The 23,826-nt window shown below is 38.1% G+C and overlaps 2 protein-coding genes across 4 annotated transcripts; both read right to left on the bottom strand.

The window, feature by feature from the left end:
* Positions 1-460: 460 nt before the first annotated feature.
* On the bottom strand, positions 461-4,193 carry LOC103702687 (uncharacterized). Of its 3 annotated transcripts, none has more exons than XR_603348.6 (4): positions 3,791-4,193; positions 3,426-3,715; positions 1,210-1,429; positions 461-1,057 (listed from the first exon to the last, which is right to left on the bottom strand). XR_603348.6 is itself a non-coding variant. In XM_008785226.6 (3 exons), exons 1-3 carry the CDS (start codon positions 4,080-4,082, stop codon positions 1,373-1,375), a joined length of 639 nt encoding a protein of 212 aa, XP_008783448.2. In that variant the 5' UTR covers positions 4,083-4,193; the 3' UTR covers positions 1,083-1,372. The 3 variants fall into 3 exon arrangements, 1 of the variants encoding a protein (XP_008783448.2); XR_603347.6 differs by having other exon boundaries at positions 461-1,024; XM_008785226.6 differs by lacking the exon at positions 461-1,057 and having other exon boundaries at positions 1,083-1,429.
* A 6,819-nt stretch (positions 4,194-11,012) lies between these two features.
* LOC103702688 (uncharacterized) lies at positions 11,013-19,976 on the bottom strand. Its single transcript, XM_089929676.1, has 7 exons — positions 17,772-19,976; positions 17,356-17,691; positions 15,285-15,378; positions 15,076-15,183; positions 14,425-14,791; positions 14,259-14,345; positions 11,013-11,482 (listed from the first exon to the last, which is right to left on the bottom strand). Exons 5-7 carry the CDS (start codon positions 14,632-14,634, stop codon positions 11,426-11,428), a joined length of 354 nt encoding a protein of 117 aa, XP_089785802.1. The 5' UTR covers positions 14,635-14,791; positions 15,076-15,183; positions 15,285-15,378; positions 17,356-17,691; positions 17,772-19,976; the 3' UTR covers positions 11,013-11,425.
* Between the last annotated feature and the right edge of the window lie 3,850 nt (positions 19,977-23,826).

Raw genomic sequence — 23,826 nt, 5'->3', positions numbered from 1 at the left:
TTTTTTGATACTACTCGATCAACACTGAAGGCGGCTTAGATTTTTCTTGCAAAAATGTAACCTGACAAGCCTAATTAGAAAAATGGAATTCATTTCCATCAAAAGATAGACCTTGCATCCGATACTACCTTCGATGTTAATATAACGCGAGTTTATGGAATTCCATGAAAACTTGTAATACTAATGATACTACCACATAACACTGAAATTGGTACATCTTTCTCGTCATTCACTATTTTTATATTTTAAGCTGAGCATCAATTTCAAGTTCTTATACACTCTTTCTTTTTTTGTCTACAACAAAAGGCATGTCGATAATTCGATCAAAAAACAATTTTTTTATGAAAAAAGTCACCAAATAGCATTACACTACTAATGATCTTATCTTTTGGAAAACTTCACATGTTTGCAATCACCAATTTCACATTATCTCACTTGCAACCACCAAACCAGAATGACATGATCAGGTACTCTTGAGGCATTACAAAATTGTGCAACGTAACCCCTTGTTCAAAGTTTTAAAATACAAATGCTCCACAAATTTTAATAAACATAAGGCGTATTGTTGATGTTTGATTATTTTTTCTCACTCTCATACCAATGCTAGGATCCATTGGCTAAGTTAGAAAGGTCTTCAGCTTCATTAACCTCTCCCGGAACGTGAAATTCCTTTACTTCTAGCTAGAGGCTGGAAACAAAGAAGTGGGGCTATTTGTGCAGCAAAACAACAAAAAATAACAAGAAGAACCTGAACATTTCCCACCCTTCAGGTTGGGCCGGGCTCAGATTATTAGGCCCACTCCATCCCAACATTATTTTAGATCTTTTTGTAAAAAATCATCTCTATTTCATGGATCTCAAACACACGGCCCCCCGATCACCGTCGGCAAGTCACATGCACCTTCCGCCGCGACCCTCAACGCAGGCTTGGGCTGTGAAGAGATCCAGTCTATTGGGTCCAACCAAATGAAGAGATCCAGAACCAGCCCGGCCCAGTCGGTGTCCGGCTCTGCTTCTTCCATTGCTACATGGTTAGAGGGATGGTTCAGGCTACTATCTGAACATCCATATATAAGATTCCGTTTGAAGAAAAGAATGATAAAGAATATATATACACACACACCGTTATCAAATAAAATACAAGTATACAAGATGAACATAGACATGTATGTACACAGCTATCGTACTGCTACAAAATTGACTACTTACAGCTGATAGCTGTGTTGACGAAATCAAATGATAGGAAAATCACTTTGATTTAAAATGGCATGGATCGAACTAAATCTTGGCATGTAACATTGAAAGCTTCCTTGCAATTTACATGCTCCTTGGATATGGCTCCCTTTAGAGATACAAAAAATCTTTCTTGCCTTCACTTGCTAAGTGCAATTTTATGGTAGCTAGGGAAGTCATTTTTGCACGTTGCCACCTGCACAAGATAGAAATTTATTGTTAGAGTGGTATGACCACCTTTCTTTTAATAAAATGATGCTTAGTAATGCAATTAGACTGCTAAGAATAGATGCACATGAACAACGTCCTTAGCTGAGAGTTATTGTTGCAAGGGTAGTTGCCATGTGATCTATATATGTAATAACCTAAGATCTTACTCAAAAAAAGCTAACAAGAAGATATTTTTTTTAAAATTTTTTAGTCATTTATAAGTATCCAAAATCTTCTCGGCAAATAACTGATGCGGGACTAAATATACGCCCGCACGGGTTTTCACAATATATTTATCTAATGAGCATTTCAAGTATTTTAGTATTGCTCGATATTTATTTATCTTTTGAAGTCGCTGCTCGCATATTTGAAAGATGGATTTAAGACAAATTGCTCAAAGTTAACTTTAGTACGTCGCTTGGAAGGATTAGATTGGGGTGATCGTACCAATTATTGAGGGATCTCAGTCAACTTGGTGGGTTCCGTAGGGGTCTAAATTGGAACCGTTTTTATAGAAGCCTAAGGGCTTGTTTGGTTCGCGGGAAAAGGAGGAAAAATGTGGTCAACGGGAAAGTAATGAGATGCCTCTTGTTTGGTTGGAGTTTTCAAATGAGAGAGACGGAAAAGTTGTATTTTCATGGGAATATGATTCCTACATTTCATGGAAAATTAACTTTCCCATGAGAAACATGGAAAAGTTACTTTCGAAGCGAGAATCACTCCATTTTTACTTTTTTCCAAAAAGGCCCTTCAGTATTAAAGAAGCATAAAAAAGGTATTAAAGAACTAATTTTTATTAAGGACATAATAGGAATTATACATAATTTTTCCAGGAAAGTGGATGGCCAACCAAACATAAGCACTTTGGAAATGTGTTACTTTCCCATGGTCAACCAAACATGCCAAAAGTACTTTTTTAGGCATCATCTTTATAGGAATTTGTTTTCCAAGAATCATATTTCTAGAAGGAAAAATGCTTTCCGCGAGCCGAACGAGCCCTAAATATTTGAATGTTCAACGTGACTAGGGCTGATTTGGGAACTTGTGTAGGTGATGAAAACTTTGAGAGTTTTGGGCCCAGCCCACTGAGACCAGCACGAACTCTTTGAATGTTTCAGCGTGTCAAGAAGAGGGTTGGTCACACGTCTTTGTATTGGTTATATTCTTACGGGTCATCAGTCAAAGTTACTCGGTCAAAACTAAGCTAATCTTATTGGTCAATTGAGTTTGAAGTATCGAACAATCTCCGGCATACAGTGCAAACTTTCTACAGTAGGGCCCAAGGGCCTCCATCTCTTACCGTTGCATGCTCGAACTTCAAGAAACTTCTAAACCGAGACCCGGGGGGTTGCCGAGTTTCACGGCAAAAATTTTTTCTTACTCAAATATTTTATTTAGAAAGCTGAATATATAATATCTAAAAATAATAATTTTTGTATATTTCTATTTTAGAATGATGAGCATCTATTTTTCTGAAAAAATATATAAAATTATCTTACTCTATCTAAAAGCTTCAGAATATTGTTGAAAAAAATATTATCCCAATTTTTAACTTGTAAGAACTGAGCTTTTCAATATTCCACATAGATTTTCCTTTTTATAAAATATGAATTCATGTTCTCATGGAAAAACTATTTTTTTTGTCTATCTTTTCTAAAAACTCTGATCAAATATAAGTTATTTTTTCTTATTCTCATTGACCATACTTTGTTATAAAAAAAAAAAATTAACCAAATATGAGCCATCTTTTTTTTTCTATATTGTCATTGACCCTACTTTCCTCTGTGAATTCCTCTATCTGCATTTTGATTAGATAAAATAAGAACTAAAAGTCAAAAAAGAAATACCTATGCCCATCAGTGTGTATTTTCAATAATTTTAGCAAAAATAATTATAATCTTCCATCTGATACTTTTGTTTTCGAATATATTGTATATGCTGAAATATTATTCTACCAAAAACAAGGGGAGAATGAGACTGACCGCTTCGACGTCAATTCTATAGACAAGCAACTTGCGCCTCTCCCGGCAGACGGTCCGGTAGGCCACCAGGATGTGAGCCATCGCCAGCGCCGCCGAGCTCAAAAACAAGCCCTCCATCGCCGCCGCGCCGTCCATCCCGTCAACCCTCACCTGGCTCCCTTCCCCTCGCACGGAGGCCGCCGCCCCGTACATCCCGATACCCTTAACCAACACGTACCCCATCGAACCAAAGCCACACAGCATCGCCACCCCCAGGTACAGCCCCCGTCCGCCACAAACCACATAAACACCTGCAAGCATGCGATACCAATGAGTACCAATTCATCCGGCGACACGATTCTCTTAGAACTGGATTTCCTTCTTACATAGGATGAGGAGGGATCTGGCTGCGGATATGATGGGCACGTCGACCAGCGAAGTCCGGAAATTGAAATCCTTCAGCTGGGCTGCGAGCGGTGCAGAGGGAAAGGCCGGATCGGAAGAGGTGGATACCAGGGCAGTTGGGACCAGGAGGTCGAGAATCACGATTAAAAGAGGAGGGGCGCAAACAACTAGAAGGGAGGCCACCATGGTTAGCAGGAAGAAGAGAGTCTTGGCCCATCTCCATGGCCGCCGAGTCCATAACACCTTGGATGAGACGCCTATCATCATCGTCATGCTCTACTATGCTTGGGGCAATGGAGTCCAGCTAGCCGGCGATGTATGTTGCTATGGGCTCATTGGACAACAGCCATATAAGGGACCGAAAGGAAGGGAATTTGGCAGAGAAATTTCTTTTTGCCGTCCGGGCGGGCTGGCCGCGTGCATAAGAATCCAGTTGACCGCCCCAACCGCCCCGTTTCCGTGTTGGCGTACGGCAGCAGCCTTGGGGGGCTCTCTCCCACCGGGGCCCGCGGAAGCTTCTTAGTTCTGACCCCAAACCTTTCCCTTTCTCTATTTTTATTTTTTATCTTTCTCGCATAATATATATATATATACTTGAATTTATATATTTATCCCTATAAATGTACTTTATATAAATGGAATTTTCTATGGTACTTCAAAAAAAAATTTAATATCCTTTCGACTCTGTATCTCTGACCATCCGATTTAGTATCGACGGTTTGACATATCTACGAGCAACCATCCTTCGTATACATGATTGGTATAGTAAATATATTAAATTTTAAGAGCATTTGGAAATAAAATTTATACTTTATTTTATAATTGCAGTTGAGTTAAGGGATGTTTTGAAAGCTTGTTACTCCTTTTTTTTTTTTTTCATCTTCTTCTCTTTTTAGACAGTTCCTTCTCCAAGAGTCCACGATACCTTGATAATGTACCATCTTCGTCCTCTGCCTTCCTTCTCATTGCCTCCATCCTCTGCCCCTTCGCCCTCATCATCACAAACAACAACGTCCAGGAGACTTCTAGATTCCGAACCTTAGGAGTTTGGCAGCCTTGACTCCATCTTCATCTTCGATGACACCACCACCCTCGACACTTAGCGCCTCATCCTTAGGCCCTCCTTTCCATTTAACTTCTCCTTTAGTGACCCCTGCAAGGCCTTTTACCTCTCCAGCATCTGCACCACGATCTCTGTCGTCTTTGCCGGCCACCACAATACCTAGTTTGTGCCCTTGCTTTCCTCTTGGACACCAAATTCACTGTCTCTAGAGTTGTTCCAAATCTATAAAGCCACCTTTTCCTTTTTTTTCCTCTACCACACACTTTGTTAGTGAGGGCGGCAAGTCGGCAACATGCAATCAAAGATAAACTCAATTATCTCCAAAAAATAAAACTACAGGAGAAACTCGCTCTTTGAAGAAAACTTGCTTTTGGAGGAGATTAAGAAAAGACAGACAAAAATAAAAAAATAATAAAATATAATAAAGAATATTTCTTTTTATAAAATAATAAAAAATAGATCCTGGTAACTAATAAAATATTTTTCTTTACAAGAAAAATAATAAAAAGGAGCGACTGGAAACTTACTGGTAATATGTTAACGATAAAATACGTTAAATATTCTATTTTATTGCACGATCAAGATGCCTTCTAACTTTTTTATAAAATAGTATAAAGTAGCAGCATAGCAAAACCCTATATAAATAGCTGCCCATGGTCCATATTTATCCAAGTAAATTCACGCATTTATTCCGATGGATATCCCTTCACTTTTATAAATTAATATTAAAAAAATTACCATAGCAAAACCCAAAAAATATTTTTTTATTTCCTATAAATGAAAGGATGAGGCTCCAGATATTCTCACCCACCATCGCAGAGGACGCGATGTTTCCGCGAATCATCACGTGGTGGGACGCCACGCTGTTTGCGGCTAAAGGAGCGGATCCAACACCCGTAAGCACAAACATCAACTGCTGGCTTTGGACAACGTTACGGTCCACAGGTGGCTTGGTCTGAAGGATCCGGTTCCATTTAGCCCTCTGTTGGTCAAAAGTCCACGTGAAGAGAACCTTCTCTTGTTCTGAAAAGGCAGTTATTGTGAGGTCCTGTTTGGGACCTCAGCCATCACCTCAGCGGCCAACCTCCAGCCACACCAATCCACATTTCGATTTATCTCAGATAGTTAAAAAAAACACCCAAGGAATTTCTTCGTAACTAGGAGTCCGGGGGGCAACCGCAGGCAACTGCCTATGTTGCAGCAAAATTTCAGCAATTAGAGCAATATGTGCTTTCAGCTAGTTCAGTCATCTTGAAGGGTGACTCGGCTACGATCATCAGCTGGATCCAGGAGATCCAAGGATTGCTGCTGCTGGCCATCTCTTGACTCGCGATATCTAAATGATGATGAGGGACGAAGGAGTTGTCCAGATGAAGTATGTATTTAGAGAAGCCAACGGAACTGCAGATTGGATGGCCACCTACGTGGCTAACCATGCTAGCAGCACCCTGTGGATGAGAGATGGGGAGCTACCTCGGGTGTATCCATACACCTGTTGTATGAATCATTTGGTCTAGCAAAAAAAAATATTTTTTAATATTTTTTAATTTTATATAAATATTTAATTTTTTTTGACAAATAATTGATATGGGCAAAATATATGCTGGTACAAGTTTTCACATCATGTGTCCGTGTGAGACACTGAAACAATGATTTGAATTTCTTCCGAGAGTTTCCATCTAGGGCTGTCAGCGAGCCGAGCCGAGCCCGAGCCTGGGAGAGCTCGGCTCGGCTCGTTTCACAGAAGCTCAGGCTCGGGCTCGGGCTCGGGCTCGGTAACGAGCTCTATTTTGAGCTCGAGCTCGGGCTTGCTTGGCAAAGCAAAAGCTTGGGCTTGAGCTCGTAAAGCTCGTTTCAATTACGAGCTCTAGAACGAGCCCGAGCTCGGGCTCGTAATCGGGCTCGAGCTCAGGCTCGGGCTCGATAACAAGCTATTTTTCTCTATGTGATTAGATTTTTATGAATTATGGTGCTGAAATAAAATTTTTCAGTGAAAGACTAGAGCTCGTTTGGGCTCGTGAGCTGCTCGGGCTCGAGCTCGGGCTCAGGCTCGAGTGTAAACGAGCCTCATATTGGGCTCGGGCTTGGGCTCGTTTGACTACCGAGCCGAGCCCGAGCCGAGCTTTTACCGAGCCGAGTCCGAGCCGAGCCCGAGCAGCTCGGCTCATTAACAGCCCTATTTCCATCCAAGCTGACCATGACATGAGCAAAGAAGCAATTACAGGGATCTCGTGTGGTTCACGTGATTTAAAGGCTGCGAGTTTTACCCAAAAAAAAAAAAGGGATGCAGGTTCCTTCACGAGCACAAGAAACTCACCAAAGTCATGCCTACAGATCACGAGCTCATGCGTGACGGTTCGTGGACGAATGAACGATTGACTACGCTTCTTCTCCCAAAAATAATAATAAAAAAAGGGGGCAAACCACAGCTGACGTAAATGATATCTATTGCATCAGTGGCTGAGCTGACCGCTGAAATTTTGTTCGATTGAGCCAATTAGGTTGTGATCCACGTCATGAGATTTGCTTTAGTTGTTTTAATTTAATCTAGATTTTGATCCAAAACAAGCCTCCTTATGGTGACGGAATATATTATAGGATGGTTGCAATAAAATTAATTTTAAATAACTATAGTGAAAATAACGTGTATTTTAGTCTTCCTAGCTAACTTTGATATTGATGGATAAGACATGTTATAAAAGGACATTCTATGAACTTAGTCTCCAACTCATCCAAAAATGTTTGTGAGATCTTTCCATCGAAAATATCTACAGTTGGGTTTGAAAAATCAAGATCTTGTTTGTGAGCAACGAGGAGCACAGCTGGATCTTCTTCACAATTCTTGTTGTGAAATATCTACAGTTGGGTTTGGAAAATTAAGATTCTATTCGTGGGCAGCGAGGAGCACAACTGGATCTTCTTCACAATTCTTGTTGTGATTGCAATTAGGCTGGTTCTAGTTGTCTCGATGGTATCAATAACTTCATCTTTATGTAAATTTTATTGTACTATATATTTTAATACTAATGACAAAGACTCGCATATTTATTATCCACAGAGCGGGGGTTGCCATGCCTTATCTCAAATCTGAGACATTGGATGTGTATGTAGGCATTTATTAAACGTGAAGAGGCTGCCCAATCACAGTCTGCTAGCAGTTTGTCCCAAAAGAACCTATAAAACGTCCAATTTAAAGAAGCAACATTTGCCTCGTTGCATACTCTGTAAAATAAATGAAAAATTAAAAGATTAGCAATCGCTTTCAAATCAGATGATGATGTCCAAATTTAAGCACACATGTCACGTTGCAACATGAATGAGCAATCAAAGATCAAGAAACGGTTGTTCCAGCAATATCTTCACGATTGTTTTGGAACGAAAGGTCTCTAGCATTTAACTGAGATCCATTCTCAGTTCTACCTTCTCTTACTCAAACGAATTCACCGTTCCATCACCGCAATGACCAACACCCCGTTTGGCAAAGCTGTTGGTAGTAGAGATTCAGTTTGACGAACAAACTGAGAAAGTACTTTTGGTATAACAAAATGGCTATAAAAGATCTTGGATAGTATTATATAACAAAGCATAATAAATATAATATATATTAATATATAAATATATAATATAGTATAATATTACTATAATGTAATATAATATTATTCTAATATAGTTAATATAATATTGTATACTATAGTATAATAATATAACATAATTTAATATTATATAACATAACATATTAATATAATAAAATATTATATTTATAGTATAATACAATACTTTGATTAGGGTTTCTTATTTGTTGGGGTCCTGCAGATTTTTTTTACTTTATAAATTATGATATAAATGGATACTTTCTGTAATTATATAATTTTATTATAAATATTTTGATCTAAAAAGAAAATTTTGTAAATCTAAAATAATTTTTCAACATGTGTTAAAAATATTTTTTCAAAGAAACTCTATTTTGAAACTTTTTCCAAGTAGACGTTTTCAGCTTTTTGCTAAAATTAAAATAAGTTTTTAATTTTTTTACTAAAAATTTATATTCACTCCAAAAAAAAATTTTGGAGTATCAAAAAGTGCTTTTTTTGCGGGAGAAGGGAGTTAATACGTGGGGTTGGAGCCAGCATCTTGGTATTTGTGCTAAGTATCCGTGTTACCCTAGCATTACTCTTCCTAAAGTCCCTAACGGCCAACCACCCCCGGGCCGCTGCGCCACGTCACCTGATAGGTCTCGGCGATTTGTTTATGCTCGGTCCGCGTTAAACTCGGTCTTCTCCTCGATACCGTTCTTGGCCATTCTGACCCTCTGTGCTCCTAGCCATGGCAGCAGACGAACTTCCCTTTCTCCCTCCTCCTCGGCGGTGAAGCGCCGGGGAGATCCCCATCTACTGGTTGACAGGTTCCCGGCTCCATTCCCAACTCCGGCGGGTTGTCGTCAGCCGTAGCAGTAGGCCCCTCGACCTCAGCATAACAGCATTCAGTAGCACCATGTCCAATCCTCCCACAGGGTACAGCCGGAACACCTTCTTCCCTTCCCTCCCACATCAACCCCCGGAGCCAGCGGTTCTTGGAATCGACAAGCACCAAATCTAGTTGAAGCGTTTAGGTCATCCAGATATACCGAAGAGGCCTCCAAGATCATCTCCCTCTTCTGGAACTCCATCGGGAAATCCTGGAACCGATCCCAAATGGCTGCATGTCGGATGGGTGTTTCGGCTGCCTGAAAATATCGTCTCCACGGTTCAATGCATTTTCTAGCCTCCATATGTTCTTCAGAGCAGAGGCTATCAACGCCTTCCTCAGTCTCTTCTCCAGCGTCGGCAAGTTTCCACTCTGCCCTTGATGTCCCTGACGACTCCTCAGGGAAAGTAATAACCTTGTGACAGTGTCGAGTTCTCCACTTCCTCCTCTGAGACTCGCAGCATCCGCCATCTGGGAGCCACCGGTCATGGCCATCCCCTGTTTTAGCCGTGGCGAGGGTGCCGCTCGGCAAGCACCGGCTTTCTCTCTGTTCGCTGTCTCACTCATCCTCCGATTCTCCAGACCTAATAAGGTTTCTAAAACTTAAATCATCATCTCTGTTTAAGAGGATGCAGGGATTTTGCACGCTTCTCAGAAAGGACAGGGCTACTCATAGAGATGCAGCACTGCCATACCGCACGGGCAGGCAATGGAGTAGGGGACACGGTGGCGTCGCATATCACGGGCAACTTGGGACAGCCGACGCACGGCACCATTGGTACAAGGGCTTCTTCCTTAATAAGGATAATTAAGCACCATCAGTTTCGCTTTTTAGTGGAGACTAGGAACTTTTACTTTAGCAACATTGCAATGCACAATAAGCCTAGGGGAAAAATAACGGTCAAATGAACAATAAAAAGGTCAAATAATAGCCATTATAAAATTTTCTTGCCTGAGACAGTGAAATTTCTGAAGTGAGTTTTCTGAGCAAGACAATGACAAGCCCTTTCAAATTTCCTAATAAATGAAATGAAACAACAAGAATAAACAAAAAAATTAATTAAAAACAAGAAAAAGAAAGGGGAAAAAAAGATAGGAACCTACAGCCAAAGCATCTAGATCTAGTCCAAGGAGAACAGCCAATCAATCAACACAAAATACAAACCGCATCATATGTATCACTCAATAAAATTATGGAATTAGAGACTCGTCACCCAGGCACCTATACCACACGCCCTGCCCTTGCTTTTTTTGTTTTTTTGTTTTTCTGTTCTGATGAAGATGAATCAAACCCATCTAGCATGAGTACATCCAAAAAAAAGTCAAACAATAAAAATCTCTCTTAATCAAAGCAGCATAAAAGCACGATCAAACCAAAAAATTCCTTCCCAATAATCTGTCATATATAAAGCTATCCAATCCTCCGTTCATCCTGCACTTGCTTCACCTCACAATGACTAGATGGGAGGAAAGAAGCAATGACGATACCCGAGCATCACATGCAGTTCACATAATTTTAAGTCCGCGAGATGCTTGACAAGCACCGGAAGCTTACCCAAGTCATGCCCACAAATCATGAGCTCATGCCTGACGCGATGAGAGGTAGTTGGCCTTAAAGGCAGTGATTGTAAACGAAGTAATGATTCATTAACTCCACTTGTGCTAAAAAAAAGTCATGATGAATATCACTTGATATATCACTGGTGATAACAACAAAGACTTGCAACTTTATCCACACAGGCACAAACGTAAAAAAAGAATAGCTGGGTCATGCCTTATCGCAAAAATCTGACATCACTAGGACGTATATGTAGTCATCTAAATAGGCTGCTAGCAGTTGGTACAAAGTCCGATTGGGAGAAGCATTTACATTCAAATCAGATATTGATATTGTGCAAATCTATGTAAACATATCACAAATGCAACATTAATGAGCAACTAGAAGGTCAAGCAACAATTTGCTCCAGCAACATCTCCAATCATTTTTGAGCTGAAGTTCACTGGCACTAGACTGAAATTTGAGTGTCAGTTCTACCCTCTCTTGCCCAAAAGAATTCATTCTGCCTCAATATTGCAGGCATTCATCAAATTACCTTGCCCTAAGGACCCGACCCTGATGCGTCTTTCCCCTCTTGGTTGGCCGTCCCTACAATTGACAGATCGATGTCAAGTGAGCAAAATTATAACAGTCTCCATAGCAGGAAATCTAGGTTGATTGAAGATCGACAAGACCCACAGTTATTGAAGGAAAAAGGAACCAACAATTTGCAGAAATCATTACAAAAAAATCATAACAAAAAAGGGCGCCAAAAGTTTCATTCTCAAAAATAATTTATCACAAGAAAGTTCACTTCTGTTGCCTATAAAACACAAATTATCCATTGTTCATTTTAAAATAATTCTAAGATGCACTAAGAATACATAGAGGCATCAAGCAATTGGCTCACATTACATAATTCCTTTTCTTAAGATGGGATGTCAAATAATAAAATATGATTTGGCTGCAAATTTTCCATTGATTTGCACCATGGCTAACATTAAGCATATTTATGGTAGTTGATTATAAGATTATGTTATGAGTAGCACAACAATCTAAACCTACTCCATCCTCTGTATTGTACTTGCAAATATGTAACCCATCTTTTTCTTAAATCCCAAACAGAGCATAAAACAATCCCTACCAAGAAGCAGATCTTCAACAAGGGCATTATATCAGAAAGATGGTGGATGAAGAAAGTGACTCGTATGATTTTGAGGGTGGTGGAGAATCATATCCTACATCTAATTGTCTGCTAAATAATGTGGGGTACCAGGTGCTGCACGTGCTTTAGTGCATTTTTTTTGAACCGAAAAAATAACATTAGAAGGGAACTATTTCTTGCTTCAAGGCATGACATAACCAACAAATTGGGAATAGACAACTTCAAAAAAAGGAGTTTTCAATAGTTAGTTGCATCATACAGCTTACATGTGAATCAGAAGTATCCAAACTCCCATGTTTTCACCTCTTGAAACAGAAAATCACATGATTTCCAGGAATAAAAAATGAAAGCAAATTCCATATGCAGATGACATAAATCAATATTTGAACATTTTAGATGGCTTTGCCCACATTTAGCTAAGACGTTAACAAAAAGAACTTACATGCAAGAAATCATAGACCTACACAACACCTAATTCCATCTCCAAAACCCTATTTACATCTCTCCATGTTAGAATAAAAGAACCGTAAATTACAATAAGTTAATAACCCAAATTTTAAAAGTAAACCCCATAAGTGTACACAGAAAAAGGACCAATGAACATTACTTAGGAACTATCGATATTGGCATGACAAAAAAAGTGCCAAATACAGTTGTTGGCCATCGTCATCTCCATCACCCTACGTGATCTGGAGCACTTGTAGCTGAAAAGGTGTGGCTCTTTGTTGGCCTGTACTTGAGGAATCCTTGAACTAAACCTCACCCGCATCATTGCAAAAGGGTATTGGGATCAAAGACCCTGCCCCTCCACCAAGCAGGTTCAATAATCTTCCAACAGTGAGAGTCAAAACTGGGAATCCATCAATTTAAAGGATAGGGGAGGCACTCTAACCAGGCTCTATTTTCACCGCTCATGAGAGACAAGGTCTGCAATTCTGGGATGCCCCAGGCTCCCCTCCTTTCCTATCCTTCTTCCTACAGACCTCTTACCAACTTCTGAATTAGAGTATCATCTTCTACCTCCATTCTGGGGAAGATGAGCTGGCTGTCTTAAAAGGCAATTGGGTGAATTGTTGGGTCTTATGGGGGTCAAGAGTTTTTTATTTTCATGTGAAGGGGTTTTTGTTGTGATTCTTCTCTATTACACAAACACACACACACACACAGAGAGAGAGAGAGAGACAGACAGACAGAACACAATACCATCAAGTCCTAGACCTACACACAAAAAAGAAACTAGAATGCCAAAGAGGTTTAAATAAAATGCACATAACACAAGGAAATGAGGGACAAAATCTCGCCTAATGAGCAGGGAGACACTTATAAGTGGGCACCAGAATACATATAAATCCAGGTGTTCATAAGAATGAAGACTATCTCAGCAACCTTCTCTTCCAGCTAAGCAAATAGCTGCAAAGGTTAGAAGAGGAAGGGAGAAGGGACATTCTTCACATGGCCATTTTCGAACAAAAAATATCTTACAGGGAAAAAAAATTGAAATCCATTTCCCCATTTGGTTGGACACAGTTTTTCAAACCTAAATTACAACCATGAGCTTTGAAATGGAATGTAGATGCAGAAACCCACAATCTACTTATCGTGTCAACTCAGGAAAGATAGCAGACGGTATTTAAAGAGAGAAAAGTTCAAAAATAACATCTGCACATGCAAATGCCTCAACAGCCAGCTAAAGACCTAAGATAACATTATAAAAATTAGATGAAAAGGTGCTTGCACATGCTCAAGGTACTTGCATTGTAGTAAAACCTCATGGTTATGGTTACTGTATTTTTGAATCCCCAAATCCGAACATATGAACAAACAATGTAATTTAGCTTCTGCAATTGTAGAAAATCAGTTCAATAAAGATGAATAAATCAACAATGAAGAGACTGAAAAGTTATTTTTTTTAAAAAAAACTTTTGCCCTTATAATAGACAGATATGTATCACATAATTCATATGTGGATCTTGTAAGTCTCCAAGAAATCCAATAGGTAAGCTAGATTATTAAAGAGCAGTACCATAATTGGAAGAAAAGAGATGAATATGCGTCTTTACCAAGCTTATGATTCCAAAAAGATATAAAATATATGAATATCTCATGTTATCCAGATTTTAAACTTATTTTTCTCTCAACTATTAAGACCGACTATCAATAAGTGAATTTTTACACTGTCACATACAAGTGAATAGAAAAGTGCTAGACAAATACAGTCACCTCATCAGATGGATCTGCATGACGTGCTAATAAGGAGTGTACCTGCGACTGCTGCAAAGCTTCATGAGCACTGGAGGTGTCGGGAGCCTATCAGGAAGAAACACACGATGAAACATGTCATCCAAAATAGTACATTTGGTAAATTCAAGTACAGCTAAATTTTTACCTGTCTGGAGCCCAAAGGCTCTGATGGTGCACCTGTATTACCAGATAACTGCTCATCAAGGAACCTCCTATGCATAGCCCCTATTCTTGTTATCATCATAGTCATCTGAGTTTGCATCTCAGTATATTTTTGCTCCATAGCATTCATTTTCTCCTTCATCATGCGCACCTCCTCATCAGCAGCCGTCTTAGCCTCTGAAACCATTTTCATGGCCTCACTGGGGGTTGGTCGTGGGCCCTAGATATCAGAGGGAGAAGGACCCAAACCATATGTATGCAGATCGCCAGGCTTTTCTTCTCCCATAATCCCAATCAATGCTACCATGTGAGCTCTCAGCTAGCTGTCTTGCTTGTTCATGAAGTTGTGACTGCAACAAAATCCAAAGTATCCAAATAATGCAGTTGAACAAGTAGTAATAAGCTAATGCCCAAGATTTCAAAAAGAGGCCATGGCATGGATATAGTTGTGAACAGTAGAAAACTAGAAACAACTCAGTAGTAGTTCAAATATGTTTGTAGGTGCTTACAGGCCACTCTGCTTTTTTTTTGGGTGGCAGTTTGTGTGTGAGGGGGGGGGGGGGGTGTTGTAGGGGGGTTGGGGTGGAAGAGTTAAATTAAATAGAAATTTGCAAATTAGAATGCTTAAACATACAATTGCCTCCAATGAAGCCCCATCCACGGGCTGCCTGTTTTTGTGTGTATGGGTCAATACAAAAAGCTCCACCTGAGATAGCTCCTGCCTATCAAGCCTCTTCGCCCACTATTCATATAAACAACAATGAATTTCTGAGTTATGATGTAAATCTTTTTATATTGATGGCATGCATACAGATATAGGTTTCACAAAGTACACAAGCTTACCTCCTCTTCACATATACATGCAAAGCTCTTTTGTGCCAGAAGTATGGCCAAACCTCAGATGCACGTGATTAGCCCTGTTGGTTTCACTACGTGCCTACAAACAAGGGTGCAAGCATAATTGTCATGTTTCCATTTTCAGTGTGAAGGAGAAGATACAGGTAAATGTAGATTTTGCCTTTTCAGCAGAAAAAATGATCATGTAAGACATCAAAGTTTATTATCATCTTGGAAACAAACATTATATTGTATGTGCCACTGGTGTTTCAGAATTCACGACAATTAGGCAGAAAGCCCTCAAATATTGTTATGTGAAGATATTGCTGAAAAAAAAAGAGATGGAAGATGTGCTCAAATTATATAAAAAGACACCAGCAAACTATAACATACATGGCAAGATTTTAAATTTATATAAAACTTTCAAACATATAATCTCATTGATTTTATGTTAAGATTTTAACTAGAGAAATAGAAAAACCTAATAAAAAAATAAGAATTTAACTGTCAATTGAATGAGAAATGTTTTAATAAAATAAAAATATTGCAAATAAAATTTATACAGGTGATGTGTTACTTTCCTCTTGTTCCGAATCTTGTAGCCAGAACTGGCAGTTTAAAAGGAGCAACTACTAATCAGTTGTGTAACAGTTTTGTGTGAATTTTCAATCTGACATCATCACTTCTGCTTATTTTTTTGAGGTTGATCAGGCCATCATGAAATATTTGGAAGGTAAAGACAAGGGCATAAAATGGACTAATAGCACTAAAGAAAATTTGAGAAAGACCTTCAAAGAATATGGGTTTTCATAGGCAATGGTGAAGTAGGAACAATTAGGCCAATTATGACAGGCTGTAAAGCAATAGCTGCGTGCTCAATTTAAGATGCTTAATTTCATAGTACCTCAGCAGCAGAAAAGAGGCTACTTGCATATAGATAAGCACAGGTTTTTGACAATAGGCACCACTGGTGCCCAATATACAATCTACAAATCTTTGTTCCCCTAGTCACCAATTATGGGTCGCACATCTGACTACTTCCGCATCCAGTAATATGGATGGGTTGACCCTTGCTATTTTAGCTTCACACTACAGCTGGAGGAAAAGGATGCAAATCATCAGAAGCTACCTTAAAGTATTATCGAGAAAATCTCATGTGAAATGGTTGTAAATCTAATTGATGAATGACTTGGTTGAGGTTTACTAGGAAGAAGACTGGGTTTCACATGATGCCAACAATGAAGTACGATCTGCCTTTAGTTTAATTCTTTCTCCATTTTGTAATACAAAAGACAACATATCCTCAATTGTGAGATTAGATATAATAAAACTTTTAGGTTAAAAAAATATTATATGTATTAATAAAGAAAATACCTATGTCATTCCTCATGTTTCTTGGGGAACATAACAGCGGACAGAGTCTGTTATGTTTTTAAGGGAAAATAAAAATAGACATTTAACTGAAACCTATGACTCACCCATGAACCAAAGCTAGAATTGCAGTGAATGATAACAAATATAGATAGTTAAAAGACATGGAGAGAAGAATGAGGAAATTGTTCAATAATGCTTTTTCTTGACAGAAGATGTCCAATAATGCTTGCTAGTATCACACACGTTCTTTATTGGCATTCCGATGTGGTCTATCGATTCTTTTATCACAAAGGACGCCCAAAACTCAAGTTATTAGATTCTTTGAATGCAGGATAAAGCAACTCAAACTTTCTGTCCCCTGGCATTTAACTTTCACCAATTTTTTTTGACAAAATATAGCACTCATAATATGTCAAAATAGCAAGCAGAAGGACTAAGATAACTGCAAATCCATGTTTCAACTTCATGATGAAATGGAACAAATTCAGAACAAGACATACTTGTAAATATCTACCAGATAGCAAGGTCAAATAGTTCAAAAGTTACACAGAATTGAAAAATTTCACCAGAGGGGGGATCAGCAAAAAGCCTTTCTCTTAGGAATCAAAATGTTAGTTAGTAAAAAACTCTTAACTATATTAATAAGTTAACAATAGTGATAACTAACAAAAATATATGCATGTACACAAACTCATGGAATCACCTCATGTAACCTACACAAACATTCAGTAAACTTCAACTCAAACCTTCCCCTTTTTAGAGCTCCAATATGCCATGAGAAATGTCCACTGATCTCGTACAACCCTCTCATCACAATCCGCCGGCCGCTCCTCATCAGTCTTGTGACTATCATAATGGGCAGCCTTTAACTCAGCTTTCCAGTTCCTCCATTTTGTACCCAAGGACTTCAAGACCCAATCCTTACCAATTGGGTCAATGTCAAACTTGCAGCCTTTAACTCAGCTTTCCAGTTCCTCCATTTTGTACCCAAGGACTTCAAGACCCAATCCTTACCAATTGGGTCAATGTCAAACTTTGACTACATAAGACATTAGAAATCACACAATCAAATAATGGGGGTAAAAAATAAGAATGAACAAAATATGTTGCTTTTGATACCTCAACAAGCTGCCACATCTTCTCCTTATATCCATCTGGCATAGCCCTCCAATCAATAAAATTAAGGGGCGCCAAGTGCCCATCTCATGCTATAGTACCCAAGAAGTTGCTTAGCTTTGCTGCCTTCCGGCTGATTGGCTAGCCCAGGTTGTTGAAAGCAACATGTAAGCGCTGGCCCTCAGGACTGTTCCATACATCAAGGCACCGTGTAGGACCTCGACCCCTTCATTTTCTTGCAGAACTCATTCAAAAAGAGAATAATTAAAAAATAAAGATCAAAAAAGAAAAGGGGCAGCATAAAAGTTGATATGAAGATCATTGATGTCAAAGTAGTGAAAATTTAGGAAAAAAATGTTTGTTAGTAGCATGCAGGAATCCTTTAAAGCAGTCAACAGTGGATGGGACATAGAAAGCTACCAAACTATGTTAGGAACTATGAGCATGTTCTTTAGTTGTTCAGCACATTGCAAGATCTATAACGAAGATCATGAGCTATTCTCAAGAGATTTCATGGTTTCCAATAGAATGCATCAGCGAACAGGATCCTAACCCCCAACACAAATGGGGCTATAGAGACTCATCCTTTTACATGGCCTAAACACCATGAAGATACATGCCAATTTTTTTGAGGGATCAGCTTGGACTCTACACTCTCATGCACCCAAAACATCAATAATACAAATTTTGGTCAGATTTCCATCTTTCATCTGATCAAGGTTATCATAGTAAAGTTACTGAATAGTTAAATGACATCAGTAACACCTCGCTTATAATTAATTAGGCAATTATCAAGATGTTTGCAGAAAAAGTTAAATGGCAAAGTAGGACATGAGCTTACTGGATCCAATTGATCAAAGTACTAAAGTGTTTCCTTCTCTAACAAGATATGAACTACAACAACCAATGTGACTGCCCCAGTATTATAATTATAAATATTTACTGGATTCAAGTGAATAATCTACCAAAATTTTTACACCTGTCATAAGACATGAACTATGTCCACATGATCAATATGATTTTCTTGGATTCAAAATCCAAGATTAACAGGCTCTGTATATCAAGTGAATCTGAAAGGCTTCATCACTATGTTTCATTGATGCTTAGGCACATTGAATAAGCCAAGAAATGATATTTTGAGAAAACAAGACATCATCCAGAAAACTCCAAAACATGTGTGCAGGTAAGGTAGTAATGTCCACCTTTCAACTAATATTGGATGTTCTCTCAAAGATAAGTTGGTTCGTATTCTACAACGTGTTATTTATTCTGACCACAAAAACATGAAAAAAAATTCATACAACTCAAAGCAATTTGAATTGAAGTTTGTCTTATCATGGAGACAAACAAACAGCATTTTATAATATTGCACGGCTTTGGCTTTGTTTGATACTGAGAAGTACATAATAAGGACACTAAATTGAATATTTTTTTGATTTTCTTCATTTATATTGATGGCATGCTAGTTTCCAGAACATCTAAAGCTCTCCAATTCTACAAATAATTTATAACAATATGCAAATATCTACAGTCAATTTCACAAAGTTACTGCTATGGAATCAATCTTCAGTTTCTGAGGCACCACTCTTAAACAGCGCTTGCATTGTTGTTTTCTGTTTTTCTCTTTCCTATTCTTTCAACATTTTGCACTGCATTGTGTCTATACATATTTTTCTATGGCATCGCTAGAACAGAATTACCACCAACTTCGTGTCATCCCAAGAAGTATCTTCATAGTCTCATCAGCGCAAATAAAAAACCATATAAACAAAAATGAGCACCCAAGACCAAGATCAGATATTGAAAGGAGGCATGGGAAAGATCATTCAGGAAAGTTTCAGCTTAGATTAATAGAACAAAACTTATATACATCCTTAAAACATCCGAAAGGGGAGTAACCACATATTACCGATATGGCAATACAGCCGATGCGATCTCCAGTGCCGCCAGAGAGAGGGAGGGGGGAGAGAGAGAAAGAGGCGTACCGAGTAGCAGCATAGTCTTCCTTCGCTCGCCATAGATGGCGGCCGGACCGAGGGCGTCGGGTGGAGGGATGGCCTTCAAAGAGACATGAGAAGGGGAGCAGAGGGCTCCGAGTAGAGAGAAGAGAGGAAGCGATTTGGAGGGAAAAAAGAAACCTAAGCTTGGCGGTCGGCAATTTTCTGGGGGATAAATTGAAAGAATTCGCCGCCGGTCCGTGCTCAAGAAACGCCGCTAGGCTCCTTTATTTTGAAGTCAGGAGCAACAACGGCGACAATAATAACCATTATGGGACACGAGACATGCACGTTCAAAAAAATGTAAGGCTATGATTTTACCTGGGCCGCATAACTGACGGTACGAGGAAGCTGAAAGTTTACCTCGTTGGTGGTAATCTTGATCGGATGGTAAGTAATAACCTCAGGTAAAAAATAAAATTAGAATCATTAAAGTCTACCAAAAAAAAAAAAGCAGCATGTGCAAGAGACTTGGAGACACAATTCCACTTTTTGTATGCTAATTCTTTTGGATGTCTTTGGTATTTTAAGGAGGAAATGTTATTCCTCGAATTGTGCAATGACACATGGAGATCTAGAGTTTTTGATACAATTGATTTTAAAAGAAATTCTAGTGAGATCACGACATAAGCTGATATTGAATGTTTTTCTCATATGTTTGTTGTAGTGCTAATAAGTTCTTTAAATTAGAGAATTGCAGCCATTATTAATATAAATCAAGAACGAGAGAGCTAATAACTATATATAAGAAAAAGAGACAAGATATTTTGAAAATTTGGTCAACATTATATCTTGGTTAATATAAAGATGCCAACCAGGAGATAATGACATGAAATCCATGCTAGGTAGACCCAAATGGAAACAGAAAAATACATGATCTCATTCATCAATGAGATAATAGATAGGCAGAGATGGTGTCATAGCAATAACATCGGAAACTTAGAACAAGCAATGCATAGCATTATTGATACAATGGTTTCTTCCTTAAAAAAGAATATTGGATAATTACTTACTAATCAGGTTCGTCTTCTACTAGAGGCCAAGGAAAATTTTTTTTAGCAACATGTAATGCACAATAAACTCAAGATTCAATAAAACAATTGGATTCTTGAAAAAACAATCAAATGAATAATGAAAAGATCATCTATTAGTGACAGTATTATGAGCAAGATGGTAACAAGCCCACTTACATTTCATAATAAATGAAATAAATAAAACGATAAGAGTTAACAAGAAAAATAAAAAAAAGAAAAAAAAAGGAAAGTAAGAAGTAGTTCCAAATACAAACCAGACCATGAAAAATGCTTGGTGGTCCGGTGGATTTGGCCCAGCATAGAGGGCCATCAGGAGCCAATCTATCAACACAAAATGCAGATCAAATCAGACTCATCTAGTGTACACCCAACAACTGACTTCCACTCGATAAAAACATTAGATATTTGTCACCCATGCATCTCGTGCCACACGCACTTGAACAATATGGCAGTCCCATTCCTGTTCAACTAAGATCCTCTGCAATGTGCAGGCCATACTGAAGAGTATTGTGTAGCCCTCGATGGCTCCCATCTGACGGCGGCTATCAAACAACTTTGAAAATTGTCTATCTTCTCATGGCAGCCATCGAGGACCGTACAAGATTCTATGGTATAGCTTGTGCACCCATAGGATTCATGCTTGCTTCTATTTCACTCACATACAACTGATTACCGTCGACTTATCTATTATTTTAAAACCATGCATGCAAAGAGCACCAGACCCAGTCGAGTTTCCATCACCTAGGTGTCAATAAAGCAATTACAATGTCTGATCATCACATGCAGTTTGCATGATTTAAAGATAGTGAGGTGCATGACATGCACAAGAAAACCACCCCATGCCTACGGATCATGAGCTCAAGCTCATGCATTACGCAAAGAGGGCCAGACTCTCTTAAATAATAGTGATTTGTGAAAGCGTGATTTACCACACACGACTTATGAATTAATGAAATTCGTTACATAAGCAGTTTAGCTTTTTTATGGAAAAAAGAAATACTTTTTGCAAATTTATCCACAAAAAAATAATATTTGTGCCTTTTTAGAAACTCTAACATCTCTAGGTTGTATATATAAGCATTTTAAAAAAAATGGACAGTTCAAATAATTTAAAACAATACATATTTTTTTGATTACTTGATGTTAAGAGTCTCCAAATCATACAATTTTTGGTTTGCAAGCAGATTGAAAATATTAGGTCGCATTCAAACAACTTGAATTATTGGTGTGGGATTCCTATCTTCCAACCTAGACCTTGCTAGATCTGAGTGAAGATCTAGTTGAGTATAGCTAAGTTTACCTCTCTCTCTCTACTTATATTACATACATTGTATGCATATATTTATATATGTATATATACATATGTTTGTACTTATGCATGTATATATGCTTGTATGTATATATGTTATGTTTTTGCTTCACCTTCGATGATCCATGATATTGCCACACTGTTCCGTCCTTCTGCCTACCTTTCTCCTTTTTCTTATCCTTGCAACTATATACTTAATTAGAAGAGAAAGGTTGGTGAGCTGGTTTTCAATCTTATGTATCACCTAAATTTTATATATATCCTATAACTTTGTTATTAGTATTTCCTTACCAATATATTATAATATACATAATATAATATAACATAACATAACATAATATAATATAATATTGTATTTATTATATTATATTGTATATTATAATGATATTTTAATACATGATAATTTAGCATTTGTTAGAAATAATAATAATCTATTGTATTATAATAATATTAGTATAATATCATAATATTATAAAAATATCCTTATATTTTTATATTAAATATTAAATATTTAATATTATACTATCTAGATTTAAATATCAAAGTAAATAATATATAAATGAAGAATACCTTATAATACTAGTTTTTTGATAGCAGAAATATTCAGATAATTGAAAGTACTATGCAGTATCCTTTATTGTTATTTCATGATACTAAAAGTATTTTCCCAATGTGATTACTAAATAGATGTTACAGTATCACCGCACTTCATAAATATAGTTATATAAATATTTTTTTTTATTAAAAACTCTGCTGCCCTTGATAGTTGACAACTTTACTACTGATAGTGATGCCAAATAGGGACAAAATATTATACAGATATGGTCCTACAAGTAACCGAAAGGAATCCTTGATTTTTTGGAGCAAAATTATCTAAAAGCTACTGTCAGCCATGTCACCTTAAATAAATATTAAAAATAATATGTTCTATCCATTAACTTTATGTTTACTAACTATATGGATTATGATCTTTCAAATATCGAGACTCCCTCAACAATTTCAAAGTTAGAAGGTTCATAAATGCCATCCTTCCGATCAACCAAATCTATAACTTCTAAGTGATCCCTTGCTAATTTAAAATTTAAATGAGTGAGAAGTCATCAAATTTGGTATTGAAATAATATTTCTATTTTATTTACTTTCTTAAACGTGCATTAGACATGCATGGATTGCTAATATCAATTTAGGGTGATGTGGAGGACAAATCCCCCACAAAACGTACCATTCCTGATTCCTTCGAGCCACAGGTGTGGGCTCAAAGTCTAAACGACTAAACCCCCCCTTCCGCCGCATTATCCGATTCCGCCTCGGTTATACCAGTCAGCGCTATACACGTGATCAAATAATGGGCTCCGAGCTATCTTTCGATTCGAACATTTCTCCCTCCGGGGAACATCCGTACCATTCGATTGGAACATTGGGTTCAGTGCGCGGACGGACTTCTAGTTACCTTTTCGAATTAATTGTTTTCCGAGTTCCTTCACGCAAAAGTCGTGTCTTAAAACCCTCGCAGTTTTAAGTGTTTCCTGTTCCGGGTCGTCACAGCTCATTCGAAGCAATCTCCGCGATGGCGACGCGGTTGCTTCCCTGGCATCATCGTACTCGACGAATCCTTCATTTAGTAATTTTGCAAATGGTTAAAAAAGCCTCACGAGTCCCTCGAAGCGAAAAAACCCAGAAACCCACCCCACGCGAAGCTGCTCATTTTTTGATGACTT

Source organism: Phoenix dactylifera, chromosome 3 (genome assembly GCF_051530095.1).
Source record: "Phoenix dactylifera cultivar Ajwa chromosome 3, Ajwa_hap1_PhDact_Kaust_v1.1, whole genome shotgun sequence".
Classification (NCBI taxonomy): domain Eukaryota; kingdom Viridiplantae; phylum Streptophyta; class Magnoliopsida; order Arecales; family Arecaceae; genus Phoenix; species Phoenix dactylifera.
This window is presented reverse-complemented; position numbering and strand designations above follow the sequence as displayed.